This window comes from Octopus sinensis, linkage group LG14, assembly GCF_006345805.1.
Source record: "Octopus sinensis linkage group LG14, ASM634580v1, whole genome shotgun sequence".
NCBI lineage: Eukaryota > Metazoa > Mollusca > Cephalopoda > Octopoda > Octopodidae > Octopus > Octopus sinensis.
In genome coordinates, this window is record NC_043010.1 from 8106883 (window position 1) to 8130809 (window position 23927).

Sequence of the window (23927 nt, forward strand, 5' to 3'; positions counted from 1 at the left end):
AAAATTTAACAGATGTCAAACAAAGTCATATAAAGGCATGTGGCCTAATGGTTAGGCTTTTGCACTTGGTTAGGCTTTTGCACAAAGGCGGCAAGCTGGCAGAAACGTTAGCACGCCGGGCAAAATGCTTAGCAGTATTTCGTCTGCCGCTACGTTCCGAGTTCAAATTCCGCCGAGGTCGATTTGCCTTTCATCCTTCCGGGGTCGTTTAAATAAGTACCAGTTACACACTGGGGGCGATATAATCGACTTAATCCGTTTGTCTTTCCTTGTTTGTCCCCTCTGTGTGTAGCCCCTTGTGGGCAGTAAAGAAACAGGTTAGGCTTTTGCACTCATGGCTGTAAGATCAGGGTTCAATTCCTAGACAGGTTGATACATTGTGTCCTTGGGCATGGTAATTCATTTCAAATTCCTCCAATCTTCTTTGCTAAAAATTAATCAAATTTGTAGCAGAGTCAGAATGAACAACACAAGATCTTCCATTTGATGCTCTAACGACCCACTCTCTTCACTGCTTCTGACATTGGTTTGAACGCAAGTGACTCAGAATTCAAGCCATTTTAATTGTTATTTACTCTTTACTCTCTTTTTACTCTTTTTACTTGTTTCAGTCATTTGACTGTGGCCATGCTGGAGCACCGCCTTTAGTCGAGCAACTCGACCCCGGGACTTATTCTTTGTAAGCCCAGTACTTATTCTATCGGTCTCTTTTGCCGAACCGCTATGTGACGGGGACGTAAACACACCAGCATCAGTTGTCAAGCAATGCTAGGGGAACAAACATATTCACACACACATATATATATATACATATATACGACAGGCTTCTTTCAGTTTCCGTCTACCAAATCCACTCACAAGGCATTGGTCAGCCCAGGGCTATAGCAGAAGACACTTGCCCAAGATGCCACGCAGTGGGACTGAACCCGGAACCATGTGGTTGGTTAGCAAGCTACTTACCAAACAGCCACTCCTGCGCCTATACAAACTTGTATAGAAAGTTTGATAATCAATATATGATAGTAAAATTGAATCAATAAAAGCTAACAGTAATAGATCAATTGTAAAAAAAAAGTTAAGATTTAAGCACTAGATATGTAATATCTTCATCATCATCATCATCATTTTAACATCCACTTTTGCATGCTTTCAGACAGAATCTGTTGAGACAGATATTCGTCTGGTGGATGCTCTTCCTGTCATCTACCTTCGCTTTCCCCATAAATGGACGTGTTTCTGTGGATGACTGGAAACAAATGAGACAGCTTACTCTTTCTCTTTTTACTCTTTTACTTGTTTCAGTCGTTTGACTGCGGCCATGCTGGAGCACCGCCTTTAGTCAATCAAATCGACCCCGGGACTTATTCTTTGTAAGCCCAGTACTTATTCTATTGGTCTCTTTTGCCGAACCGCTAAGTGACGGGGATGTAAACACACCAGCATCGGTTGTCAAGCAATGCTAGGGGGACAAACACAGACACACAAACACACACACACATATATATATATATATACATATATACGACAGGCTTCTTTCAGTTTCCGTCTACCAAATCCACTCACAAGGCATTGGTCGGCCCGGGGCTATAGCAGAAGACACTTGCCCAAGATGCCACGCAGTGGGACTGAACCCGCAATCATGTGGTTGGTTAGCAAGCTACTTACCACACAGCCACTCCAGCTTGTATGATAATAAAGCTAATTTGCAACTATTGGATGAAGTCAAGATGTGCAGGCACACACACACACACACACACACACACAGAGGATTTCTCTCCATTTCTGCCAACCAAATCTACTCACAGGGCTTTGATTAGCCCATGCCTATAATAGAAGACATTTGTCCAAGATGCCTTGCAGTGTATCTGAACATGAAACCAAACGGCTGGGAAACAAACCTCTTAATCATACTTGTAACCAGCATATGTTGCTGGGCATTATAATGTGACTCATGGAAATTCTTGTTGGTAGAAAAAGGACCATTACTTAGTGAACAAAGATGTTTTGGCACTCACTTCAAAACTTGGTCTGGCATATTACATATAATATGAAGGGATATGCTGAAAATTCAGCCAACATTTCCAGAAAAAACAAAAATATACAGTAAATTTTTCAAGTTTATTTATATGCTGTGGAGGCGCATGGCTTAGTGGTTAGGGTGTCAACATCATGATCGTAAGATTGTGGTTTCGATTCCTGGACCGGGCAACTCGTTGTGTTCTTGAGCAAAACACTTCATTTCATGTTGCTCCAGTTCACTCAGCTGGCAAAAATGAGTAACACTGCAATGGACTGGCGTCCTGTCCAGCTGGGGAACACATACGCCACTGAAACCGGGAAACTGGGCCCATGAGCCTGGCTAGGCTTTAAAAGGGTGCATGCTTGATTTATATGCTAGAAGAAAAGGATCAAAACACCTGAACTAAAAATATGACTGAAAGTATAGGGAAAAAAAATTATATTCAGGCTACACTGTGGCACACCTAGCATCATCTCGTGGCACACCAGTGCATACCAGTTGTGGAGCACTGTACTAGGGACTAAACTAAGCAAAATTTAATTGAACTACAAAACCAAAACACTTACATACTGCTAAAAATCCAATTCCCAACCCACCGCATTCCATATTTAATTTATTTCAACAATTAGAATTTTCAGATTGTTTCCTTTTTCTTTTATCAGAATTAATTATTTTGATGATGCTCACTCCATGCCCTAAAGATATAATTGCCGTGAATTAAAATTTCTTTGCTTACTGCATCAAGTATGCTAACTCCTACTTTACTTTATAAGTTCTCTTGCAACAAGCATTCCTGGATATTTTACCAGAGGCATTCCCTTTAAGTTACATCACTGTTCTCTATTCATTAGCAAAAATCCTACATCGTTCTCTGGTTTTCAAAGATCTGCATCAGCAGTCCAACTAAACCTTGCTGAGGGGTTTTAACAAAACTGAAATACTTCAAGTGTTTTCATTACACTGCTAGAGAATAAATTTATTCCATATACGATTAATTTCAATGTATTAAAATTTTCAGGTTTTTGTCCTTGCCTTTTTTGACCAGACTTAATCATTTAGAAAATGATTATTCTCATCATTAAATATATAGTTAGTTAATTAAAAAATCTTGGCTTACTACATCATGTATACAAGCACCAACTTTTGCTATGATGTAGCTTATCACATACTTATTGACAATACCAACCAATATTTAGTCAATCAAATCGACCCCGGGACTTATTCTTTGTAAGCCCAGTACTTATTCTATCGGTTTCTTTTGCCGAACCGCTAAGTTAAATATATAGTTAGTTAATTAAAAAATCTTGGCTTACTACATCATGTATACAAGCACCAACTTTGCTATGATGTAGCTTATCACATACTTATTGACAATACCAACCAATATTTACAGTATTTTTGTTTGTTTGCTTGTTTTTCAAAATATTGATTTTTTTGCGGTGTATAAGCAGGATAAAAATTAAATTATAATTATTATATAATTGAAAGAAACAAACAGATGAATGCAAAATTCTGGCAGTATGTCTCCATCTGGCTTCTTCATTTGTTACATCATTCAATTCAAAGCAACAGTGAAAAATCAGTTATTCCTACTTTCTCTATTCATCTTTCTGTATTAGATTCTATCTATCTATCTATCTATCTATCATTCTATCTATCAATCTATCTATCTATCTATCTATCTATCTATCTATCTATCATTCTATCTCTCTATCATCTATCTATCTATCTATCTATCTATCTATCTATCTATCTATCTATCATTCTATCTATCTATCTATCTATCTATCTATCTATCATTCTATCTCTCTATCATTCTATCTATCATTCTATCTCTCTATCATTCTATCTATCTATCTATCTATCTATCTATCTATCTATCTATCATTCTATCTCTCTATCATTCTATCTATCATTCTATCTCTCTATCATTCTATCTATCTATCTATCTATCTATCTATCTATCATTCTATCTATCTATCTATCATTCTATCATTCTATCTATCTATCTATCTATGACATCTCCGGCGCTTCATAGACAACGGTGAACAGGGGTGGTCGCCTTTTGTGCGGCGCGCTTTCCCACAGCTCGTCTCCTTGGACGAACTACAGTCATGGATCAAGCAGAGACCGAGGCTAGGCGAATGGCACCACGAGTGTTGCATTGCTCTCAAGCAACTCTGCCGTCCGGGATCGAACTTGTGCGACTCCATCACAACAAAGGCATTCTATAGAGGATTAGTGGAGGGGAGGTGCGACGACGAACTCGGGCAGAGTCTGGGCGTCGACGAGGAACACCTGACCCGCCTGTTCAGGACAACTTTCGGGCCGGGACCTATGAACAATCACCAAAGATCCCTGGCCTGGCAGTGCTATCGAGAAGCATTACCTGTTCGGGATAAGCTCTACAGACACGGTTCCAGACACCACTGGACCGACTTGCCCGAGATGCGGTCAGAGCGACGAAACCGTTCTGCACGCACTCGTGCAATGTCCAACCATTTCCGACCTGTGGCTTATGCCGAACGGCTGCTGTCACGTGTGGGACGAATCCGCCTGTCGGCCGAGTCTATGGTGAGAATTGCTCCGCCCCCTTCCCTCAACCGGAAGGCAAGGCAGTTTTCATCGTACTGGTGGCCATGGTGAAAGAATGTGTGTGGTGGACTCGAGCGAAAGGATTAGAGACAAACACTTACCTCTCTGGCCAATCGCTCATCAACTTTTCAAGTACCACTTGAAAAGGAAGGTGAGAATGGAGAGGGAAGTTTTGTCTCGCGAAAGATTCAAAAAAGATGGGTGAATGTTGCAAAGATGGTGCGTGCTAGTAACGAAACCATTTTGAGCATGATCCTGTAGATCGTAAAAAAGAAAGAAAGAGAGCATTTTTGACCTCATGTGTTTATTTCCTCCCTGACTGGGGTTCCCGTGGTCTTTTCTGTAGGCTTTTCTTCCCACGGATGAACCCAATCTTGTTATATCAATGTTTACACCATTATTTCTGTGATACACGATTTTTTTTTTTTCCTTTTTTTTCCTCCTCTCGATCCCTTTTGATCACAATCTTACATTTTTTATTTTTTCCACCCTCGAAAGAAAAAGCTCTGCATTTGTATTTGTCCCCTCTGTATTCAGCCCTGTGTGGCTAATAAAAGAAAGTTATCTCTATCTATCTATCTATCATTCTATCTATCTATCTATCTATCTATCTATCTATCTATCTATCTATCTATCATTCTATCTATCTATCTATCATTCTATCTATCTATCTATCTATCTATCTATCTACCATCACCGGGTTTGGATGGTCTACCCTACGAGCTTTACAATTGTATGCCAGACTTGTTTGGAGATCTCTTGGCGGCGGTGTACTGCAACTGGCAGCAAAACGGGAGCATTCCTGGTTTTGTGAGCCGAGGAGCCGTAACACTGCTGAAGAAAGATCTAAACAAGGGAAATGTAATAGATAACTTTAGGCCCATCACTCTGCTTAATGCAGACTTGAAAATTTTGGCCAAGGTGTTAGCCAAGAGGTTGGCGCTTGTCATCGAGAAACTGGTCGACAAGGCGCAAACATGCGCCGTGCCAGGCCGGACCATCCATGACAACCTCCATCTGATGCGCTACATCATAGACAGGGTAGTTAACGAACCTGGCATGGGGGGGCCCTGATCAACTTGGATCAATCGAAAGCCTTTGATAGGGTAGACCATCGATACTTGGAGCAGTCCTGAGAGCGGCTGGTTTCGGTCCCGTCTTCCGCGGCTGGATAGCTGCCTTGTACAGAGGCATCCGTTCGGTAATTCACGTAAATGGACATCTATCGAGACCTTTCGACATTGCACGTTCGGTCCGTCAGGGATGCCCCCTCTCGGCGCTTCTATACGTATTGACTCTTGAGCCACTACTGTGGAAGCTGGCGACTCTAAGGGGCATCCCGCGAGAATTGGGATGCGGGACGAGCGTGTCTGCATACGCGGACGACGTCACCGTCATAGTGTCAAGCCACGAGCACATCGAGCTGGTCGTCGGTGAGACACTGAAAAACTACGAAGCGGTGACAGGAGCGAAAATCAACCGGGAAAAGTCAGTGGGCTTGCGACTAGGCACCTGGAGAAGCAAGCCCATGCCGTCCACCAGCGCCTCCGTCGTGGGACGCTGGACCGACGGCCCGGTTGAGTTGCTCGGGGTCTGGTTTGGTCCGGACCTCCAAGTGGAGAAGAACTGGAACGAGATAACGAGTAGGGTGGTCACTCTCGCCCGGCAATGGGCCGAGAGGAAACTGTCCCTAAAAGGTCGAGCGGAGGTGGCGAACACGTACATCGCGTCCGTCATCTACTACCGCCTGACCGTCGTACCTTGTCCCGACCCTACCATCACCAAACTACAACGCATCCTCTTTCGCTTCTTGTGGAAAGGATGCGTCCCGATGGTCAGGCGATCCATTTGCTGTCAACACCCGTTAAAAGGAGGGCTGGGCATGCCGTGGTTGATGATGCGCAGACACGCGCTGAGACTGCGACATCTCTGGCTCTATGTAGACGACGGTGAACAGGTGTGGTCGCCGTTTGTGAGGCACGCTTTCCCGCAGCTCGTCTCCATGACCGAACTGCAGTCGTGGATCAAAAGAGGCCGAGGAAGGGCGAATGGCACCGCGAGTGTCGCGTTGCTCTCAAGCATCTCTGCCGTCCTGGGTCGACCTTAAGTGACTTCAACACAACCAAAGCATTCTATAGGGGTTTAGTGGAGGGGAGGTACGACGACGAGCTCGGGGCGAACCTGGACGTCGACGAGGAGTACCTGACCCGCCTGTTCGGGACGACTTTCGGGCCAGGGCCCATGGACAACTTCCAGAGATCCCTGGCCTGGCAGTGCTACGAGAAGCGCTACCCGTTCGGGATAAGCTCTACAGACACGGCTCGAGAACACACGGGGCCGACCTGCCCGAGATGCGGTCAGAGCGACGAAACCGTTCTGCACGCACTCGTTCAGTGTCCAACAATTTCCGACCTGTGGGCTTATGTCGAACAACTGCTGTCACGTGTGGGACGAGTCGGTTTATCAGCTGAGTCTATCGTCAATATGTCACGCCTCCTTCCTTCAAACGGGAAGGAAGAGCTATTTTCATCATCCTTGTGGCTATGGCGAAAGAATGTATCTGGTGGACGCATCTGAAAGGATTGGAGACAAACACTTTCCTCTCTGGTCAATCTCTCATCAACTTCTTCAAGTACCACTTGAAAAGGAAAGTGAGAGTAGAGAGGCAAGTTTTGTCTAGCGAATGTTTTAAAAAAGATGGGTGAATGTAGCAAGAATGGCACGTATGAATGACGAAGCCACCTTGAGCATAGTCCTATGAACCCAGAAATCGAAAACAGAGAGTTGCTTATTTGCAAAAAAAAAAAAAAAAAAGAAATATAAATGTGACTTCATTGACCGAGGTTACCGTGGTCTTTTCCGTAGGCTTTTCTTTCCACGGGTAAACCTCACCTGTCCTCCCCTTTACACTTCATATTGACATTTCTGTGATAACGATCCCTATTGATCAATTTTTTTCCTCTCCCCCCTTTTTTTTTTTTTTTTTTTAACCCCCCCCCTTTTTTTTTGTCCTCTTTCTCTCCTTTTACGATCCCTTTTGATCGAAACTCCCCTTTCCTTTTTTTTTTTTTTTTTTTTTTTTTTTTTTTTTTTTAAACCTTCAAAAGAAAAGCTCTACCTTGTAATTTGTTCTATCTGTGTGCAGCCCTGTGTGGCTAATAAAGAAACATATCTATCTATCTATCATTCTATCTATCTATCTATCTATCTATCTATCTATCTATCTATCTCTCTATCATTCTATCTATCTATCTATCTATCTATCTATCTATCTATCTATCTATCTGTCTATCTATCTGTGAATATCTCTTTGTTTATCTATCCATCCCTCTAACATTTTATCTCAATTTATCCATCAGTCCATCAATCTATCGAATCATCTATTCATCCATCTAACTCTCTATATGTCTATCTGTCTATCATATCAGTCAGTCCATTTATCTATCTATCTAGCCCTGTGTGGCCAATAAAGAAACATATCTATATATCTATCTATCCATCTATCTATCTATCTTTGTTTTTTTCCTCCCCAAAAAGAAAAGCTCTGCTTTGTAATTTGTCCCCTCTGTGTTCAGCCCTGTATGGCTAATAAAGAAACATACCTATCTAACTGTCTATCTGTCTATCTGTCTATCTACCTATCTGTGTGTCTAGCTATTTATCTATTTGTGTCCATTTCTATCTATCTGTCTGTCTGTCTATCTGCCTGCCTACCCCTCTGTCTTTCTGTCTATTTATCTATCAATCTGTCAATTTATCTATCTATTCATCTAACACTTCTTTTGGTACTAGTTCTCACATGCATGGAATTCCATGCTGTTATGACCACCAGTATTATAATATATGATAAAATTTAAATAGTTACAAAATAATAAAAAAGAAAGAAAATAGAATAGCAAAAATTATAACAGATAAGAGCGGCGTAGTGTGAATTTGTGAGAGATGTGGAGAAATTTTGCACGAATAAAAACCTATAAAACTATATGGATGGTGACAGTGACAGCAGCCATATCAGTGACGAAGACGAAGCATTCAGACATTAAATAAAAAAAAAAGTAATAATAATAATAATAATAATAACAATAATAATAATAATAATAATAATAATAATAATAATAATAATAATAATAAATATATTAATGATAATAATAATAATAATAATATTAATGATAATAATAATGATAATAATAATAATAATAATAATAATAATTTATGATAAATAATAATAATAATATTAATGATAATAATAATAATAATAATAATAATAATAATAATAATAATAATAGTAATAATAATAATATTAATGATAATAATAATAATAATACACAAGTACTGATTCAAAATACCCAGAAGTCAAATATATCACATGTGTCCTATTATCCACAGTTACACTTCTAATGTGATAAATCTAATTCTGCTTTTAAGCTTAGGAATCAATCTTTTTGGAGGTGTGTATGCCTAAAAGCAACTTTTTAATAAATCATACTCATGAAAATCACTGGTTTAAAGAAATAACAAAGTTAAAACTACGACTTCAAATTATTGGCTATTAATAAAAACTTTAAATATTCATAGTAGATATCAATTTTTGAGAAACGGCATCAGTTTAACTCATAGTTTTCAAATATTTGATTGCTTGTACACCTTATAATTTTTTTTTTTTTTTTTTTTTTACTTGTTTCAGTCACGTGACTGTGGCCATGCTGGAGCACCGCCTTTTAGTCAAGCAACTCGACCCCGGGACTTATTCTTTTTGTAAGCCCAGTACTTATTCTATCGGTCTCTTTTGCTGAACCGCTAAGTGACGGGGACGTAAACACACCAGCATCGGTTGTCAAGCTATGCTAGAGGGACAAACACAGACACACAAACACACACACACATACATATATATATATATACATATATACGACAGGCTTCTTTCAGTTTCCGTCTACCAAATCCACTCACAAGGATTGGTCGGCCCGGGGCTATAGCAGAAGACACTTGCCCAAGATGCCACGCAGTGGGACTGAACCCGGAACCATATGGTTGGTTATCAAGCTACTTACCACACAGCCACTCCTGCACCTATATTATAATATTGAAACCATGTCATTTTAATTGTCATGGACGTTGATATGAACTGGGTTTCAAAAGCTACCAAGAATCTTGTACATAAGACTTCAAAAATCTTCAAAATTTTTCCCTTTGCTTGTAATTAACTGGTTTTAAATTTTAGCACAAGGCCAGCAATTTTTTTTTTTGGGGGGGTAGGTCGAATATTTCAACCCCAGTGTTTAACTGGTACTTATTTGATCAAACTTGACAGGATGAAAGGCAAAGTCAACCTCAGCAGAATTTGAACTAAGAACATAAAGATGGATGAAATACCAATAAGTATTTTTCCCGTGTGTTAATAATTCTGCCTTCCATACATTTGTAATTTATTGAAAGCACTTTTTGTTGGCTGTAGAAGTGCATGAGGTAATGGTTATGGTTTTCAGCTTGTGAGCATAAGGTCATGAGTTCAATTTCTGGACTGACTAGTGTATTGCCCCTTTGAGTAAAGTGCTTCACTTTATGCTAGCAGTCTACTTGGCTGTTATGAGTACCAGCTGGGTATTGGTGCAGTATCCCTCTCTCCCTCCGATTGTCACATCCTTGATATTCTATTGGTTCAAGATTGAAGGCGTGGAGCCAAGATGATGTCCACATCTGCTCATGAGAGTATAAATACTTAAAACAATCACTGTAAACATAGTAAACGCTATGAAGCCATACTTAATTGCGACAACTGGCTTTTTCTTTTTTGTGGGCATGGTTGTGTAGTTAAGAACCTTGCTTTGTAACCACATGGTTACAAGTTCAGTCCCACTAAATTGCGTCTTGGGCAAGTGTCTTCTGCTATAGCCCTAGGCTGATGAATCCCTAGTGAGAGAATTTAGTAGATGGAAACTGTGCTGAAAGGCCGCGAGCTGGCAGAATCGTTAGCACGCCGGGTGAAATGCTTAGATGTATTTCGTCTGCTGTTACATTCTGAGTTCAAATTCTGCCAGGGTCGACTTTGCCCTTCATCCTTTCGAGGTGGATAAATTAAATACCAGTTACACACTGGGGTCGATGTAATCGACTTAATTCCTTTGTCTGTCCTTGATTGTCCCCTCTATGTTTAGCCCCTTGTGGGCAATAAAGAAATAGGAAACCGTGTTGAAACCATCATATATATGTGCATGAGTGTGTACCTTCATGTTTGTCCCCTCCTATTTCTTTACTACCCACAAGGGGCTAAACATAGAGGGGGACAAACAAGGATAGACAAACGGATTAAGTCGATTATATCGACCCCAGTGCATAACTGGTACTTATTTAATCGACCCTGAAAGGATGAAAGGCAAAGTCGACCTCGGCGGAATTTGAACTCAGAACGTAGCGGCAGATGAAATACTGCTAAGCATTTCGCCCAGCGTGCTAACGTTTCTGCCAGGTCCCCCACCTTTTGTTCCCTTCATGTTTGTCCCCTCCACCACTTGACAACTAATGTTGGTTTGCTTATGTCCCCAAAAAGACCAACAGAATAAGTATCAGACGTAGAAACAAGTACTGGTGATGATTCCTTCAACTAAACCCTTTAACCCTTTAGTGTTTAAACCGGCCATATAAGGCCAAAATTGTCTGACTGTTTTATGCTCAAACCAGCCAGCTCTGACCTCTCACACCTACCCTACAAAGTCATTCTAAAAATAAACAGGGACATCATCAAAATCTCAGAGCTACAAGATGCTGTGCAATTGATTTAAAACAATGTGATTAAACAGGCTTTACATTTGACAGAGTAATCTGAATGCTAAAGGGTTAAGGCGGTGCTCCAGCATGACATCAGTCAAATGTCTGAAAGAAGTAAAAGCCTATACTTTTCATAAAATATGTCTTATATGAGTCAGTAAAACAAGACAAAAACGGTTTACGAAACTATCCTGCTGAACAGTTGTGTCTTTGGAATAAAAGTTGTAATCACCTTAATATAGTATTACTGGGCTTCCTGGTTTTAGAAAAAGAATAACAAAATTTGTCTGTTATGTAGTTACTATATAAATGAAGTATAGATATCCTTATTATAAAAGATTCTGATACTAAATTTGATGAGATAAGTGGTAGAACATTTTTCATAGAAAATAATTATAAGATAAAAAAAATCAATCTTTTTATCTTACCAAAATGTTCTGTGATAACACAATTTTAGAATCAATAAGCTAAAGTCTTGATGAAGACTAAAAGGAATCGTCTTAACATTGTTTAAGCTTGCTGGTATTAATTTTGAAATAGAATAAAGACTAACATAATAAATTATGAAAGAGAAGGAAAAAGTTATTAATGCCAAAGGCGCTATATAATATATGTGTGATAGAAGTATCATATGATGTAGCACATAAAATAGAGGAGAGCTTTAATGATGACAAAGATATATAAAAGAAACAGGAGTTATCTATAATGTAAAGTTCAGTAAGTTAAATTGAGTTAAAAAGAGCTAAAATGACAGTTTGCATTTAAAGACATGATGTATTGCTTGTACGAAAGAAGCTGGGTATTAGCAAAGTGAGTATGGGGGAAAGAGAATGACTCTGGTGTGTGGAGGGGGAGAAATGAAATGAATAAGCAAAATAAAAGAACAATAACTGAAGTAGAAAGAATTTAAAAGAATACTGTATGCTAAGTGATCAAAGACTAAGAATAAGATTAATTGAAAAGGGAAATTGTGTTGGGGAAAAAAAAAAAAAAAGATCATTAAAGTACATTTTGCTAAGAACTGAGAATTTCTATTTTCTATTCAACACAATTGTTTTTGTTTGTTTTTTTGTGTTTTCTTTTTGCTGTTTTTTTCTTCTTTTTTCTTTTAATTTCTTATTATATGTTGATATATAAGTTAACTATATTTTATAGTCTATTTGCTGAAGCTGATATTAATGAAACTTTGATGCAATAATCATCTTGGTTTCAAAAATGAAATCTCCCCCCCCCCCAACACCACCAGAAATTTGTTCACGTGAATTTAAAGTCATTTAAAACTTTGACATATTTTACAGAATTTTTATCTTTTTTTTTTTGATACTATAAATACATTCTTGTAATTTTATTTAAAGAGAAACCTATCACTCAGCAAAAATACCTGCATATTTTCATTTCAATTAAGCATGAAGGCAAACACAAATACATATAATTAGCCAATTACCTGCATGGAGTTATTTATTTAAATTATTATACTATATATCACATTTTATGAATAATAGAGTCACTGATTACTGGTTTCCAGTTGGTCAGTCATTCATTCACTGTACGTCTGACGGAAAGAGTGAAACTTGGTTGAAAAAATACTCATACATATATGCACACATATATATAATATATATCTGTATGCATATGTACATGTGTACATATATATGTATGCGTATGTGAGTGTCTGTTTGTCTGTCTCTCTGCATCTGTGTATGTGTCCATATATACTCAAAGTCTCTCTCAAAGACTTCTCCATCGGCACAGAGACTTGGGAGACACTTGCTGCCGACCGCTCATCCTGGCGCAGCGTAATCACCACAGGAGCAAAGACAGCCGAGGAGAGACGGATTCAGTCAGCAGAACAGAAATGCCAGATGCGGAAAGCCAGAGCCACCTGCACCAATAGCACAGCCCCTACCCACTTTTGCCCCACCAGTGGGAGGGGCTTTCTTGCCCGGATTGGCCTCACCAGCCACCTCCGGTCTCACAGCAGCAATTCCACCAAATGATGTCAATGGTCATCTTCGAACCCGAAGGACGAACATTATTATTATTATTATGAGTCGCCATGATAGATCATTAGCCACTACACACAATTTTTTCTCTCCTTGTTTTTTCTGTGTTCCTTTCTGTAGAAAGGCTCGAAACGTAAAAGACTTTTTCTATTCCTGAGCGTTATACTAATACATCTGTTTGTTTTGTAAACCACCTGTCTTCATCTTTTGTTTTTTTCGTAAACTCTCCATACATATATATATATATATACATATATAAAATGCTTAGGCATTGCTAGACTAATAACCTGTTGTAGGACTCATAGTACATATGCTTTTGAATGAAACCCGAGTCAAGAACAGAATGGTAATAAGAAACTGTAATGGCAAAGGAATAAATGATTTATCTTATGAACTTCATTCGTTTACAGCTGTTTCTGCTAAAAGATGCAGTGGAATTATTTACCCAAATAATTTGCACATCATATTTGAGACTCCACTGAAGTTTTATGGTGTTACTAAGTCACTCTACTATGAGTTCACTGCATCTTATCGCAGAAACAGTTGTAAGCTAATGAAGTTCATAAGATAATCAGTTATTCCTTCGTCACTTCATTTCCTGATTATATGTGTGTGTGTGTGTGTGTGTGTATTGATATATATATATATATATATTATATATATATATATATATATATATATATATATATATATAGATATATATATATATATATATGTATATATATATGTGTATATATATGTATATATATGTATGTATATATATATATCTATATATATATATATATATATATGATATGTATATATATGTATATATATATGTATGTATATGTATATATATGTATATATATATGTGTGTATATATATGTGTATATATATATATATGTATATATATATATATGTATATGTATATATATATATATATGTATATATATATATATATGTATTATATGTATATATATTTGTGTTTTTTTATATATATATATATATATATATATAAGAAATTGAGAAAGGGAAAATACGCACACTTTACATTGTTTTAATATAATTTTTAAAACTAAGCGTGCGTATTTTCCCTTTTTTAATTTCTTATTTCTTATATACATTACAACTCACCACGTGGGGATAATCGAAATTCCTCCTTTCTGTTACTACTTATATATATATGTATATATATATATATATATATATATATATATATATATGGTGGTGATGCACACTCCTGTCTTAGACAACAAATGAGGGTTCACAATTTCTTGCTGAACAACCTGCACAGTTGATTTGATTGATCATAATAACTAAATGTTTGTGCTGTTCATTAGTTTACCCCCTCCATCAAATCAGCATATCCTGTGCAGGTGTATTGAGTGCAACACATCAGATGTTTTCTCTGAGCCATTGCGAAATAAAGTGTTTTGCTCGGCAACACAATGCACTGCCCAGTGCAGGAATCAAAATCACGATTTTGTGATCATGAGTGCAACACTATAACCATTAGCCCACATACAGACATATATATACAGTGTGGAGGTGCAATGGCCCAGTGGTTAGGGCAGCGGACTTGTGGTCGTAGGATCGCGTTTTCAAGTGTTTATTGAGCGAAAACACTTAAAGCACCACGAGGCTCCAGCAGGGGGTGGTGGCGATCCCTACTGTACTCTTTCGTTCCAACTTTCTCTCACTCTTTCTTCTGTTGACCTGCTCGCTTGGCCAGCGGGGTGGCGTCATTTGAAGGCTAAAACAATGCGAAGCGCATTGAAACCAGCGATGTGTAGCAACATCTGATAGCCTGGTCGGTCACGGTGATCACGGTGATATATATATATATATATAGTGGAGGTGAGCATTTCAAAAGCATAATAAGAACTGCCTGGAAACTTTCACTTCTGCTGACAACAAAGGGTTTCTTTGTCAGAGGGAAGAGCAGATTTTATACTGTTTGTCTATAAAGCATGATGCTAAATTTATTAAGAAAAGAAGGGATTGAAATGTAGAAAACTTGCAAAGGTTTGTTGGAAAAACTTTGAGGAACACGATTTATTGGATGTGTATTGTTGGTGTGCATGTATGATGAAGCACAGTTGAGCTGACGGAGAGACTGGATGCAAAAGGAATCAGACTTACTGAGCAAGAAAAAGGTTTGTACAATTATATGATGCCTACAGAAGTTGTCATTTATTTAAAGAAGTGCTGAGTGTTCCAAATGGACATCACCGACATAAGACAGACCCCAAGGAAGACAGGAAGATATAATGAGAACTGGTTCTCAAGAGGCTGGCTCTCTTGAAGGACAAAAGACCATGACAACTGGTACAACATTGTGCCAGAGATCTGCGGAACTGTTGTAAGCATGGGAAAACGGATGTAAAATTTCCGATGAAAGTGTTGATAGAAGTTGAGAAGTTATATCTACTATCAGTATTTTGGCCCCTACTGCCCCTTATGTTTCCCAGCGACCAAATATTTTTGTTAACGTCTGTTTTCCATGCTGGCATGGGTTGGACGGTTCATCTGGGGTCTGGGAGCTAGGAGGCTGCACCAGGATCCAGTCTGATCTGGCAGTGTTTCTACAGCTGGATGCCCTTCCTAACGCCAACCATGTGTATGTATGTGTATATTATTACTGTTTTCAATCTTTATTTAGTTCCCATCCATCAATCTCACACCCTCTCACTCTCTCTTCTTCATTTCCATACCCTCTTCATTGCTATCCATCACTCTCTCTCTCTTTCCCCCCACTCTCTCTCTGTCTCTGTTTCACTACTCACTCGTCCATCACTTTACCCTAAACTCTTTCCCCATTGCCATGCTCCTTAGGGAATTCTGAATTCAAAAATGCTCTTGTTGATGCTTAAATGTTGTACTTAAATCCCCTTTGCTCTTACTGTCTAGGTATTCAGTATCTTTAACAATAGCCATCATGCATGCATGTGTGCACGTGTGTGTGTGTGTGTATGTGTGTGTACTACTAGAGACTATAGCAGAAGCCACTTGTTTGAGATAGCACTGAGTGAGACTGAGCCCCAAACCATGTGGTTCGCAGTCATGTCTGCACCTATATATATACACATACATACACATGGTAGCCGTTAGGAAGGGCATCCAGCTGTAGAAACACTGCCAGATCAGACTGGAGCCTGGTGCAGCCTCCTAGCTCCCAGACCCCAGATGAACCGTCCAACCCATGCCAGCATGGAAAACACGTTAAACGATGATGATGATGACGATGATGATGATGATAACTCATGCCAGCATAGAGAGCAAACATTAAGTGATGATGGTATATTGGTGTATATAATATTCCCCTCTGTGTATTGAACAAGGATATGGTGTTTAAACATCAAAAACCTGTACTTAGCAAAAAAAAAGTCCCTTGAAATATTTATTCTGCAATTACAGATACTTTTGCCATCAGAAACTCAGTGAACTTGTGGTTAGCCCATTGGAAACTTATAACCACCGACATAATCATTCACCTGAAGCAATATTACCCATATCATTAAAATAGCAATCATTCAATTCTGCATTTGGTTCCACAGAATGGTATCTTAGCAAAGCTTCTCCTCTCATAGCCAAGGGTTGAACAGTGCCTTGTGAATGGAATTTAATTGCTGCTGTAGGTTACACCTAATTAAGCAGACTTGTACTAAAAGCTGTTCCAACTGTGGCCAGCATGACCTTTTTTGCTATTCGGAACAATATCTTCCATTACATTTATTTAAGATTAACAGAGTAATTTGAAAGTGATTTGGTTGCTATTTCTAGCATATAAAGAGAACTGTGTAAAGATTCTTTCTGATATTATAGCTGCCTCTACTGTTGTTAGCACTCCATCAGTTATGACAACTAGAGTTCCAGTTGCTTCGATCAACGGAACAACCTGTTCATGAAATTAACATGCAAGTGGCTGAGTACTCCACAGACACATGTGCCCTTAATGTAGCACTCAGCCTGATACAGAAAGTGACAAGGCCGGCCCTTTGAATTATGGGTACAACTCATTTTTGCCAGCTGAGTGAACTGGAGCAACATGAAATAAAGTGTCTTGCTCAAGGACATAATGCATCGCTGGGAATTGAAATCATGACCTTACAATCGTGAGCCAGTTACTCTAGCCACTAAGCCATGCACCTTAACTACTGCTGTTATTGTGTTATTGTTATTGTTTAGTCCCTGGTGAAGCCTGACTGAATAGACCTATTTCTTTATTACCCACAAGGGGCTAAACATAGAGAGGACAAACAAGGACAGACAAACAGATTAAGTCGATTATATCGACTCCACTGCATAACTGGTACTTAATTTATCGACCCTGGAAGGATGAAAGGCAAAGTCAACCTTGGCAGAATTTGAACTCAGAACGTAACGGCAGATGAAATACTTATTTCTGTACTACCCACAAGGGGCTAAACACAGAGAGGACAAACAAGGACAGACAAACAGATTAAGTCGATTATATCGACCCCAGTGCGTAACTGGTACTTATTTAATCGACCCTGAAAGGATGAAAAGCAAAGTCGACCTCGGCGGAATTTGAACTCAGAACATAATGGCAGACGAAATACGGCTACGCATTTCGCCCGGCGTGCTAATGTTTCTGCCAGCTCGCCACCTTAAGAAAAGACAATGGTGGACCTGGCTGAATAGACCTATGCTGATGAAAGATATTGCAGATGTGCTCATCTTATCATACATCTTCACAAGCTAAGGCTCAATATCCAACGGTGTCCTTCCTCTTTTTTGAGACTGCGAAATGAAGTTTGAGAAAGGATTTGTTCCTGTTTCAGAAATGTTGTACAGTTACAAGGAAAGTGGAATTTGGTAGACAGATACAATGTGAAGACCTATTTCATCATTGTTTCTCTGTTGAATTTCCAGTTAATCATAAGTCTTTTTATTTTAATGGCACGTAAAAAGCACCATCCGATCGTGGCTGTTTGCCAGCCTCGTCTGGCACCTGTGCAGGAGGCACATAAAAAGCACCCACTACACTCTCGGAGTGGTTGGCATTAGGAAGAGCATCCAGCTGTAGAAACACTGCCAGATCAGACTGGGCCTGGCGCAGCCTTCTGGCTTCCCAGACCCCAGTTGAACCGTCCAACCCATGCTAGCATGGAAAGCGGACGCTAAATGATGATGATGATGATGATGATGATGATGAACTTCTTTCTCTGAACTGCTACTCTATGGAACTCCCTACTATCATCTACTTTTTCTCCGGACTACAATATTCAATTCTTTAAGCTTTCTGTTGGTAAACATCTTGTGGATTTGTAGGCCTGTTCTTTTCCTTTTTAGTAGTCCAGACTAATCTTGTTTGGTATGAAAAAAAACTCTTTTTACTCTCTTTACTCTTTTACTCTTTTACTTGTTTCAGTCATTTGACTGCGGCCATGCTGGAGCACTGCCTTTAGTCGAGCCCGGGACTTATTCTATCGGTCTCTTTTGCCGAACCGCTAAGTGACGGGGATGTAAACACACCAGCATTGGTTGTCAAGCAATGCTAGGGGGACAAACACAGACACACACATATGCATATATATACATATATACGACAGGCTTCTTTCAGTTTCCGTCAACCAAATCCACTCTCAAGGCATTGGTCGGCCCGGGCCTATAGCAGAAGACACTTGCCCAAGATGCCACGCAGTGGGACTGAACCCGCAACCATGTGGTTGGTTAGCAAGCTACTTACCACACAGCCACTCCGCCTGTTTTAAAAATTTATAATTCTCATCATAATTTTATGTCTGCTTAAACATGCTGCATGAATTAGTCAGTTTGTTACCGTCCAAGTCAGATTTTACTTGAAATTACTACTCTTAGACAAGTTAGCAACTCTGCTGCACTTTTACATTATTTTTATCCCATATGTTTCTATAGTTAGGGACTTCCACCAACCAACCATTTTGTGAAAATGGGTGCACTTTTTGGCATCAGTACCAGAGGGGGTTGGGTTATTCCGGGCAAGAATAAAGAGTTCTTTCTACAATATGTTGTCTTCCTTCTCTCATTTATTGGTGTCTGAGAGGTTGTCACTAAAAAGGCATTATTTCATTCATTTGTTTTTGTTTTTTTTTTTTTTTTTTTTTTTTTTTTTTTCACACACTACTGGATAGAAAGAAAGCCAGAGAAAGAAAGGGATAAAAGAAAGACAAATGGAAGGTAACTAAAGCAGTAGGGGACTAGAGAGAGAGAGGGGGGATGAGGGAGATAAACAGTTGTATGATGGTTGTTGATAAGGAAATTGAGTAGAATCAATATGAAGCGGTTGACAGAGAAGTGAATATTAGAAATGAAAGGGTGGCAGTGATATAGTTACATAATGGTCATTGTTAAATATATATATATATTATATATTATATATACATATATACACAGATGTGTGTATGTGTGCATGACAGACTTCTACAGTTTTATGTAGAAAACTTTGACTTACATTTGTCAATCCGAGCATTTGCATGCAATGGGCTTGAACCTATAAATCCTACCATACACAAGCTTGTCAGAAATTACTATTTTTCCCTGTGTTATTTGTGCTTGCATCCATACTTAATTTCAACAAAAAAAAATGCATATAAATGTTTCCATTGTAGGTAAGAAATAAAATGTAATCCGTAATATTAATAGGTCTTCAAATTAAAAGATTTCATTTTTTTTTTGAAAAGGTCAAAAAAAAAAAGAAATTAACTAACTAACTCACCTGATGTGTCCCCTTCTTCAGCGTTTGGCTATGAATTTCTATGATTGATTGTGTCCTGCTTTGACTTGACTCCTGCTTGGAGGACATTTGTTTAGCACATAAATATTCAGTTTGTCTGTTTTCATCCATAAGATTGTTTGATGGTTCTAAAACTGTCCGATGAATGGCATTTCGTTGGTTGCTTCTCCTAACAATGCACACCGTTATTGAAATAACTAACAAAACAGATACTGTCACTGCTGCCACTATGATTATGATAAAGAGGTTGATATGTATTTTGGCATCTGATTGCAAATGCACTGCTGTCAACAGCTTGGATGTGGTATTACTAACAGATAATGTCAAGGATAAGGTAGTTGTTGCTGATAAAACAGGTGTACCACTATCTTTGACCGATAGCTCAAGATTATACGTTCCTGCATCATTTTGGTAGACTGTTCGTGAGAAGGACAAAACACCAGTGTATGGATTAACTTTAAATAACATTCTACCATTACCTCCAAATATTTCATATCTCAGAAAAGCATTCTGACGACTGTCTCTATCAGAAGCTCTCAGAACTGTAATGTCATTTTTGCTTTGAGGTTGGTAGTAAACATCAAGGCTGAAAGGGTCTACACTGGGAAAAATAAAGTAAGGGGCATTGTCATTTTCATCCATAACTTCAACTATAACCTTTGCTGTGTTGTTTAATGAAGGAGTTCCATTGTCTCTTACTAAAACTTTAAATTCATACACCTCCTGCTGTTCATGGTCTAATGGCTGAGTAGTTGAGATAAATCCAAAATTTGAGATTTGAAATGGGAGAATGCGTTTATTACTTCCTAATAATGAGTAAGACAGTTGACCTCCAGAACCCAAATCTGGGTCAGTGGCATTGATGAATCCCACGGGGAAATCAGTTTTTTCATTTTCATAGGTAAGAAACTTAAAGGTATCTTTAGTAAAGTGAGGTTGTACATCATTTGCATCCATAACTTTAATAAAAAATCTTTTTTCTGTCTTTAAAGGCGGAGATCCGTGATCTTCACAAGTAATTACGAAATCTAGTTTGTTTTTAGTTTCTCTATCAACAGTAGCTTTTACTATTACCTTATATCTTTTTTCACCAAGGCCCTTTAATTGTAGGTTTTCATGAAATAATTTACAAGTTACTTTGCCATTGTTCCCTATGTCATTGTCAGTAACTTTGACATAAGCAATAAAACTGCCAACTTCAGTTTCCTCAGATATGATGGCTGTATTTCCAGTTAACTCTGAAAAGTTAACATCTATTGTAGGAGCATTATTTTGTTTGTCCATAACATTTACCAATACAGTTGCTATTGAACTGAGAGGGGGGATTCCTCCGTCTCTAGCTTCAATAAACAACTTGTAAGTTTTCTTCACTTGTTTGAATTTTTCATCTAAAAATATCTCACCAGTATTTTCATTCAATTTGAAATAAGATTTGGCAGTATCGGATGTTTTTGAACTGAAGTGAAAGGAAATTTTACCATTTCTATTGGCATCTAAATCATTTGCAGACAATATTACAATTGGTGTCCTTTTTAGAGTTCTATTATTAATAGTAACATAATATATACTCTGGGCAAAAACCGGTTGGTTATCATTGATGTCGCTGACTGTTATTTGAACATTCAAAACACCTTCTTTTGGTGGAGAACCACCATCTTTGGCAATAACTTGTAACATGTAAGTGTCTTTTTTCTCTCTGTCTAATTTATTTTCTAAAGTAATTCCAAGAGAGTATGATCCGTCGGCTCTTTTAGAAACAGCTAGCTTAAATGGGTTATGCTCACTATTTTTCAACTCATAGGTGATCTGAGAATTTAATATACCAACATCGCTATCAATAGCATTGGGTATTGATTTAGTCATTCCTTTCCCATCCCCTTCATCAAACTGAACATTGATTTGTTTGACAGGAAACTGAGGCTGATGGTCATTGACGTCTTCTATTATTACTTTGATTTCTAATATCTTAATAAAAGATTTTCTTTTTCGTACTGCAATATCTACCATTTTAAAACACTCAGTATTGTATTTACAAAGAGACTCAGCATCCAGCGGTTGAGAAGTGTACAATTTTCCTCTTTCAGAGACATTGAATAACTGAGAACTGCCTGTAATATCTTTTTGTAGTTGGCTGAATCGTATCGAACTGGGGTCATTGAAAGATACAGTTTCCATCAAATGTGTGTTAACGCCAATATCCCCAAGATAAGTACCAGGTTGGCTACCTTCTTTAACATGGTATGTAAAATCTACACACAGGCATGTATGTAGATAAAACAATACCAAACAAGCAGTAATCCGCATATCTCCATAAACGTGAGAGCAAAAATATTGAAAGATGTTTCAGTGTTGAAAGGTTAATAAGCTCTGAAAAAGAAAAAGAAAATTCATACAATTACACATACAGAAAATAATTCAGAAGCTGATATATATGTAATACATTTGAGAAAATATCTTTACTGTAGATGACTTATATGGTAATGAAAAATGCTCTTTCACAATAAGAAGGGAAGAAATGTACTAACATTATCAAAAAGAATTTTAATTAAACAACACTAAATTTATAGGTTTTAGCTGCCTTAATATAATAAAAAAAAATATATATATATACATCACACAATAGCAATAGTGAGCTGAAATTTGATGAAAAAAAAAATAAATAAAATACATGCATACACACACACATAACATTCATAAGATCTAAGCAAGTGAAATCATGCAAAGAGGAAAAGAAAAAAAAAACCTATAAAAAGACGACCAGCGAAGAGACTTGTTAATAGAAATTGGATTGGTGTATATTTTTTCATCTTTCTAACATTTTTTTCAAGATAGCCACAAAAGGTTGCAAGAGAAACACTAAAATATTAATCTCGTCTTTGAAAAATGTCAAATAAATAACTTTTTCCAAGTTCACTGGCTTAACAGTAAAAGAAGTGGCACCATGAAGCCTCTAAGGACATAATGAATTATAGATACAACTAGATTCATGACATGAACACAAGATAATGTCAGAAAGTGTCCTTTCTCTTTCTCTCTCTCTTTCTATCTCCCTCTTCTTCTTCTCTCTAGCTCTTTCAGTGTCTCTTTCTTCACCTTTACTCCAAGTCTCTTTTCTTCTACACTTGCTTACATTATATCACCACCCCAACACTTAGACCTACCTAATTCAGACTTCTCTTCTTCCTTCTAACAGCTCTGTTGAGTCTCATTTTTCATACCCAATAGTAAATATTTTGCCTTTACTTTCCTTCCCAGAAATATTAACCTCCAGCAATTCTAGGTGAACATTATCTGTAAGAACTACACTAGGTTATCACTACTGCCCTCCCTGTCTCCCACCACACACACAACACACACACACACACACACACACACACACATACACACACACACACACATACACACACACTCTCACCTCCTCACTGCCCAATCACCCACAAACTCTTCAAGAGCTAAAAAGGTGATGGTCACCCACACTACTCTCCAGATGCCAAATTTATTATCTTTACTCAAAATAAAGAAAGTCTTGGCACCTGAACATTTATCTTCTGGCTTTTAAATGATAAAATGTAAAAATCACTCAAAAGCCATCTTTAATCTTCTGAAATATCGATTTCTGACATAAGCACAAATTTGGGCGCCGGATAGCATCAATTAGATTGACCCCCCCCCCCCAGTGTTTGACTGGTACTTATTTTATTGTCCCTGATAGAATGAAGTGTAAAAACCAACCTCGGCAAGACTTGAACCCAGAATATAAAGGCGCAGGAGTGGCTGTGTGGTAAGTAGCTTGCTTACCAACCACATGGTTCCGGGTTCAGTCCCA

At 38.2% G+C, this 23927-nt stretch overlaps 1 protein-coding gene across 9 annotated transcripts in view; it reads right to left on the reverse strand.

The window, feature by feature from the left end:
* LOC115218741 (protocadherin gamma-C4) overlaps window positions 1-23927 on the reverse strand; it is a 454793-nt gene that overhangs the window by 269472 nt on the left and 161394 nt on the right. For 6 of the 9 annotated variants that reach the window (XR_005001783.1, XM_036508597.1, XM_036508598.1 and 3 more), the window contains exon 2: window positions 20084-22468. Coding sequence is in view for 6 of the 9 variants with exons in the window: in XM_036508597.1 (XP_036364490.1) it covers window positions 20084-22405 (2322 nt within the window). In the remaining 3 variants the exon portion in view is untranslated. Of the gene's footprint in view, window positions 1-20083; window positions 22469-23927 lie in introns of those variants that run through there. The other 3 variants (XM_036508599.1, XM_036508594.1, XM_029788643.2) reach the window with 3 other exon arrangements.